At 53.1% G+C, this 7,559-nt stretch overlaps 1 protein-coding gene across 1 annotated transcript; it reads right to left on the bottom strand.

The window, feature by feature from the left end:
• Positions 1–492: 492 nt before the first annotated feature.
• On the bottom strand, positions 493–6,806 carry MCL1 (MCL1 apoptosis regulator, BCL2 family member). The gene is made up of 3 exons (XM_077320180.1): positions 6,061–6,806; positions 2,808–3,055; positions 493–1,779 (listed from the first exon to the last, which is right to left on the bottom strand). The coding sequence occupies exons 1-3, from the start codon at positions 6,743–6,745 to the stop codon at positions 1,663–1,665; spliced, it is 1,050 nt and encodes a 349-aa protein (XP_077176295.1). The 5' UTR covers positions 6,746–6,806; the 3' UTR covers positions 493–1,662.
• Between the last annotated feature and the right edge of the window lie 753 nt (positions 6,807–7,559).

Below are 7,559 nucleotides of genomic sequence, written 5' to 3'. Positions count from 1 at the left end.
GGGGGAGTCCTTGCAAGTCAATGAACGGAGGAAGGCACATGGGCAGGCGGCCTGTGGCAGTGGATGCTACCAGAAGCCCTGGGCTGCCCCACCTTGGAGCTCGTGGCTGCCGGCCCTGAGTCACTTGTGAGGGCCTGCACTCAAATCCAGACCAGCCTGTCAGCCAATATGAGTCTGGTCACTGATAAAAGTTGTGGACTCATTTAGTCCCATCCATCCCATATTTGCTTCAGAAGGAGCCAAAGGTGATGAGTAATCAACGGTTGCATTAGACAGTTTATGTAAACGTGCAAGCCAGACAGCTCTGTGGTCTGAGGTCCCCGTGCTTTGCTGTTCGGTTTTTCGTGGCTGCTAGTTTGGTCTGAACAGATCTTAAACAGTACAGCCAAGACAACCCTGCCTACACCAATGCAAACCAACTCGCTTCTAGTAGCCGAGTTAAAGAAGCTGTCATCCTGAACCTTTAAAATGGAAAAAAAAGAGCAACCCAAATTTCAGGATTGTGCTTTAAAAGCAACTGCATTGCTAACCCAACAGAGTCACTTTTATTCTTTATTCTCTGAGACAAATATAACATTCGTTTGTAAATTTAGCTTAAAATTTAGTTTGAAAGAACTAGAAAATACTGAGCATCCGTTCAAGAAGTTCCCTCAACTGGAGAGGAAAAAAAGAATACCGAAAAGGACCTCAAATTGTAGCCAGCGGCTCACCAGGAAGGAAAAACTGACTATGCCCTGCCTCAAAAACTGTGTCATTTTGAACACATTAGACAGAACTTCCCAAAAGGTCAGGAATTTCTCTTTTAAAGAGGGCAAAAGAATAGTTTCAAAAGCAGACTCTGATCCCACATTCAAAAAACCCTCTTGGACAACCTTACCCAAAGATAAAGCTCTGCAAAAATGTACACTTTGTACAGCTTCTGACATATGTACAGAGCACTGCTTGAGTTTCTCCTGGGAATCTTTAAACATATTTACAGTCTGTGCCCCTTTCTTACATAGCTGCATTTGCTCTTGGGAACTATGGCAGTGGATGCTTCCAAGACTCATTGAGGGCGGGACAGACACAAAGCGGTAGAGCTACATACAAAAGAATCAGCCCTTAGGAGAATACAAATAAGGAATCAAGTCCCTTGTGAGGTCTTAAGTCCGTTTCTGTCCATTATGGACAATGCACCATGGCGTCAACCAACAGGTAAAGGCATTCTGTGTATACCTGAAGATCCTTCTTTTTTCACAGCACACAACCATCTTCCGTTCTATCCCAAGCTCTGCCCGCTCGAGGGATGGGAGTTCAGACACCGCTCGGCCGAAGATCAGAGCCCTGTGCAAATGGAAAACCGCCGGACGTATCTGCAAGCTGTTAACCCACGGGGTTGGAGGTTAGTCCAAGGCCCAAATGGCACGGAAGACGGGTTTCCAAGTCCTTTTCAAGCTTCCTCTCACGTCGCTTCTAGGAAGGGGAATCTCGTGTTTCTTCACATTTAGATCTACTCCCGTCTGCACGGCATCCGTGCCGGTCGCGTTCCGTCGACTGACCGCTCTGGCCACCAAATATTCCACAGGGTTCCCGGGTGTCTGTTCTCCCACCAGCTCAGCTTCCTAATCGCAGCAGGAACAGGGGAGTCCAAATGGGGCTCCGCTCAGGGAGCACTCCCTCGGCTCACCGGATCATGTAGGCCAGGCCGGCGCCTATGCCAGCGACACTTGCAAAAGCCATCAGGACGTTCCTGATGCTGCCTTCTATGTCCTCGACGTGGAAGAACTTTACACAGCCCTCCTAGAAGAAGAAAGCAGCGGATTGTTAATTCCCTCTGGACACCAGCAGTTCAGCATGTACTGGACAGCGGAGGGGAAGATAAGAGGTTCACACAGCAAGCAAGGTTCAGAAAGGGATCTAGAGATGGCCTGCGTATCCAGAAATGGCAGAGAATAGTATCTTTACACCTGCAGGTTTCGCCCTTTGCGCCATCCCTATCTTCAATGGGATCCCAAAACTAAGATGTGCATCTGATTACACCTGGAAGGAATGACCAGGTAAAGAGCAGTGGAATGACACCCTTCGTGTAGGAGGTTCCCAGGATCAATCCCTGGCATCTCCGATTAAAAAGACCTGGCAGTGGGTGGGGTGAAAAGCCCTCTGCCGGAGATCTTAGAGAGCCCTGGGGAGGGGGCAGAGCTTCTGCTTGGCAGGCAGGAGGTCCCCGGTTCAATCCCAGGCAGCATCTCCAGCTGAAAGGACCAGGCAGGAGGGGATGGGGAAGACCTTTCTCTGCCTGAGACCCTGGAGAGCCCTGCAGAGGGGCCAGAGCTCAGGGGCAGAGCCTCTGCTTGGCAGGCAGGAGTTCCCCGGTTCAATCCCAGGCAGCATCTCCAGCTGAAAGGACCAGGCAGGAGGGGATGGGGAAGACCTTTCTCTGCCTGAGACCCTGGAGAGGCCTGGGGAGGGGCCAGAGCTCAGGGGCAGAGCCTCTGCTGGGCAGGCAGGAGGTCCCCGGTTCAATCCCAGGCAGCATCTCCAGCTGAAAGGACCAGGCAGGAGGGGATGGGGAAGACCTTTCTCTGCCTGAGACCCTGGAGAGCCCTGCGGAGGGGCCAGAGCTCAGGGGCAGAGCCTCTGCTGGGCAGGCAGGAGGTCCCCGGTTCAATCCCAGGCAGCATCTCCAACGAAAATGATCAGGCAGGAGAGGATGGGGAAGATTTCTGCCCGAGACCCTGGAGAGCCACTGCCCACCTCAGCAGGTACTACTGACAACAACCGACCAATGTCCTGTTTTCTGTATTCAGCTAAGCCTTGCAGTGACTCACCCAGCCATTGTGACTGACCAGCCATTCTCGTTTGTCTTTCACCAGCACATCGGTGATGATCTCTGCCAAAGGGACGATGTTGCTCTCCTGGTTTATAGTCTTCAGGTGTCTCGCGACGAAGCCACCAAAGGCGATGAGGGTCAGAATCCGTCCCCAGTTTGTGACTCCGTCGCTGAAAACATGTGTTGCAACTTCGGAAATAGACTTCAGGTCATCCTTGTCCTTGATCTCCAACTTATTCAGCATTCCTGAGGGGGAAATGAATGGACCATGTATTAAGCGAGGACTGGAGGAGGACAGGCAGGGGACAGAAAGTCCCACTGATCTCTGGGCAAGAGTTTTCCACACAGAAATCACCCCAGTATTTCTTGAGCAAGTCAGCAAGTGAAGAAATGCTTTAGAGCAGTTTTACAAGACGAAGAACCAGGCAGTACTTCTTTCTGTCCTTTGTGATACAAATAACAGGGTATCTTTTCTCCAGGGCAGTCTCCCCAACACAACTCAATAACCTCAGAAGATGCTGCTTGGCTATGCACCAATTACTCAGGGCCACTTAGAAAATTCAAGGGGAACCTGAAAGCCTGAACAGGAAGTTATTCAAACCAGCTCTCAGCCATTTCAGAACAAGGGCTCTGGCCTCCGCTTAAGCGTTGTTTGTTTTACGGGAAGGCAATTACTCAAAAGGCTGAAAGCTGAGAAAACCTGTTCCCCATAAACTCAGCACCTTTAATGAGTTCTTCTGGCCCTCCCTAGTCCAGGCAGGGAGGATTTGCTCAGCAGGAAGTCTACACAAAGCTAAGCTCTAGGGCAGGGGTAGTCAAACTGTGGCCCTCCAGATGTCCATGGACTGCAATTCCCATGAGCCCCTGCCAGCAGTCGCTGGCAGGGGCTCATGGGAATTGTAGTCCATGGACATCTGGAGGGCTGCAGTTTGACTACCCCTGTTCTAGGGGTTTAAAAGGAGCGTTCTCTCTGGCATCTATTCACCAAGCTGCTGTTGACTTTCAAAGATGGTTTTATTATCCATTATATAAGAAGCCGTCTAGAAACTCAACATAGTGGAAACAGATGCTGTGGAGCCACACAAATTATTACTGTTATTATTATTATTATTATTTAGATTAGATTTATTCCTTGCCTCTCCCTGAAGGTTCGAGGTGATTTACAGCATAACTATAGTTCAGAGAAGGAGCAAATTCAGGAAACTGGCAGCAAAACGAGGAGGAAGTTTGTTTTTAAGGCAGGCACTGTGATCCTCCAGGATCCTGTTTACAGCCCAAGTCTTCCTTCATTGCTTGGCAGGGGCAGGATGTGAGCAAGAGCTCAAGCTAATCTATAACCAGATTATCTGCATGCAAGGGGAGGGGGTTTACCCCGCCTGCCATGGAGCAAAGTTCAGTTTCGTTTCTGCTCGCTCTGCTGCTTTTGAAATCTCCCCGCAGCGCTGGGGGTGGGGGGGGAGGAAAAAGGAAGTGGAGGCGAAGCTGAGCCACACACAAACACACAGAGAGAGTGCTGCAGGCAACTAGGGTGGGCTACCCCTCTTGCAAGAGGAAAAACCAGGCTGGCCTTGCAAAAAAAAAAAAAAAAGCACTGTGGCCTACAGAAAGCCCCAAGGCAGCAGCCAAGAGGAAACTTTTTTTTCCTGCTTCAGACCCTGGAAAGTCTCCGACCACAAGGCTGGCCTGCAGAAAAACACAGGGTCTGACTCAGAAGGTAGCAGCTTCCTTCCTCACACACCTCCTCCGAGCCCTTCACGGCTAAGTGCCATTTTAGGAACCAACCTTTCCACACCCCCTTGACTACATTTATTCACTTTATTTATATTCTTATCTTATTATTATGCCTCCATTTAATACCTAAGTTAGTTAATGCTCTTCTCCCCTTTTCTCATTTTTGCTCTACTCTAGAAGACTGGGGATTCAATCTCAACACAACAAACCTTTGAGGTAGGGCCTAACTTCTCCTGCGCATACAGCCTTCAGCTATCTGGAGGAGTGTGCACGCATGCAAATCCTTAAACCCAGAATTTAACTCTGTTGGTCTGAAAGGTGGTACTGGATTTGAACTTTGTTCTTTTATTATCTAGATGCTAATGCTGATTTACAGCTCTTCCCAACTGCCTTAATCCAAATTTGGCTATATTTATTGCTTCGTGTTTTATGCAACTTGACACAAACACACATAAATATGCATGCATACACACATATGCGTGCACATGGTTATTTACAGCTCTTCCCAACTGCCTTAATCTAAATTTAGCTACACTTACAGCGTTTGGATTAATGCAGTTGGGAAGGGCTGCAAATATGCATATGCGTTTGTGCGCACACATGCACAATTACACACATACACGCATACCTGCAGCTCTTACCAACTGATTTACTCGAAACTTAGGTATGCTTGTTGCTCAGTATTTTATGCAACTACACATGCATATCTGCAACACTTCCCAACTGGTTTCATGCAAACTTAGCTATACTTCCTGCTCAGCGTTTTATGCAACTGGACACACACACGAACACGTATTCACATCTGCAGCTCTGCCCAACTTCCTTAATCCAAACTGAGCTATTCATATTGCACAGTATTTTATGCAACTGAATGCACACACACGAACACGCACGTATACAAACATATGCACACCTGTGCGTTATCTGCAGCTCTTCCCAACTGCCTTAATCCAAACCTAGCTATACTTATATAGCTCTATACTTATATTGCTTAACGTTTGGTGCAACTGGACACACACCTATTTGCATGCACGCACGCACACACACACACGCACGAACGTCTAGGGCATATCTGCAGCTGTCCCCAACGCCCTTAATCCATACTTAAGCTATATGCATATTGCTCTGCATTTTAAGCAACCGGGCATACAGACACGCACATGAATCCACACACATATGCACGCCTATGCATATCTGCAGCTCGCCCCAACTGCGCCGATCCAAACTTTTGCTGCTCAACAACGTATGCAATTGGACGCAAGGACGCGCACACACACCTATGCACGCATGCACACACCCACCCACACGACCGCCTATGCCAGGGGTAGTCCAACTGCGGCCCTCCAGATGTCCATGGACTACAATTCCCAGAAGCCCCTGCCAGCATTCGCTGGCAGGGGCTCCTGGGAATTGTAGTCCATGGACATCTGGAGGGCCGCAGTTGGGACTACCCCTGGCCTATGCCCATCTGCCCCGCATCCCATGCACCCGGACCCCCCCAACCCCCCCAGACTACTCACCCTGGAAGGCGAGGCGGTGCTTCTCTTGCACGCCGCCGCCCACCCTGCGCAGGGTCTGGACGGCGCGGGCGACGCGGGCGGAGGAGGGCGCGGCGCAGGCGCGGAGGGCGGCCAGGCCCTTGGCGCGGGGGGGGAGGGGCGGCGGGGGGGTGGGCGCGGGGAGGGGGGGTGCCCCCCTTTCCTCCCCCTCCCCCTCCTCGTGCAGCAGGTAGCGCAGCAGCACCTCCAGCGTCTCCGCCCGCAGCCCGTCCCCGTCCCCCTCCTCCTCCTTCCCCGCGGCGGCGTCCGGCTCGTGCTCGTCGGGCAGGGAGGCGGTGGGCGAGGGCACGAGGGCGGGCCCGGCGGCGGAGGCGGCCTCCTCTGCAGGGTCGGCGTCGGGCTCGCAGCCGTCCAGCTCGTCTTCGGGCGACGGCGGCAGCGCGAGGGTCGACGGCGGCAGCGGCGGCGCCCAGCCAATCAGCGAGCGGGGCGCCCCCTCCAGGGGCCCAATCAGCGCGCGGGGGGCCCCGCCGCCGGGCGCCCCGCCAATCAGCGCGCGCGCCCCCTCAGAGGGCGGCCAGGGGCCCCGGCCGGGCGGCGGAGGCGGAGGCGGAGACGGAGCCGGCCTCTGCGCTCCCGGGGCCACCGCCAGCGCGCCCCCGCAGTACAGGTTGAGCCCGATCATCTTCTGCTTGAGGGACAACATGGCCGACCACTCCGAAGGAGTCCGTGTCGGGGGGGCGGCGGCGCCGGCCCGGCCGCCTCCGAGGTAGATATAGGCGCGCGGCAGGGGGGCGGGGCCTGACGTCACGCGCCGACGCGCGAGGCGCAGACGCAAGCCAGCCTGGCAGCGCGGGGGGCGGGGCGGCGGGGGATTGGCAGGCCTCGGGACGCGGAGGGGGCGGGGCCAGAGTCCCGGAAGCGGCTGTCGGGGGGGAGGGGGAGGGGAAGGGAAGGAGGGAGAGGCTGCGTGACTCAAGCCTGGAAAATGTGGGCGGGGAATGACGTGGGGGAAAAGGGGGGGGGGTCGTGGCAATATTATTGATATTCCCCCTCCGCGGACTTTTTTTTTTCTTTTGCAACATAAGATCAATGGAGAGTCAATGATGGGATTTCCCCGCCGTTTCCCTGCGGTTGCAAATAGAAACAGGAAATCTAAATGACCCAGAGAGGGGTGGGGGGACCCTCTGAAGTCAGTAGGGCAAGGGGAGAGGGGGGGGAATCTATGCAGCAGGGGGAAAGAGCCTTCCAGACTGACAGCATTTGGGGCTGGGGAGGAGCTTTTGGCAGTCCCTGCTCACTTTTCCCCTAATTTTTTTAGGTATGTTTATATTGTATGTCTGATTGGGTTTCTATCCCACCGCTTCTCAATAAAAAAACCAAGGTGAGAACCCGACAACCCCCTAATAACCATGACAGCGGAGACTAGATGGGTATAGAACAGCTCCCCCATCCTCCTCTCACAGCCACCCCAGACGGGATGCGCCAATGTAAGTGCCAGGGACCTGATCCCATAGAGA

The sequence above is a fragment of the Paroedura picta genome, chromosome 1 (assembly GCF_049243985.1).
Source record: "Paroedura picta isolate Pp20150507F chromosome 1, Ppicta_v3.0, whole genome shotgun sequence".
Classification (NCBI taxonomy): Eukaryota; Metazoa; Chordata; class Lepidosauria; order Squamata; family Gekkonidae; genus Paroedura; species Paroedura picta.
This window is presented reverse-complemented; position numbering and strand designations above follow the sequence as displayed.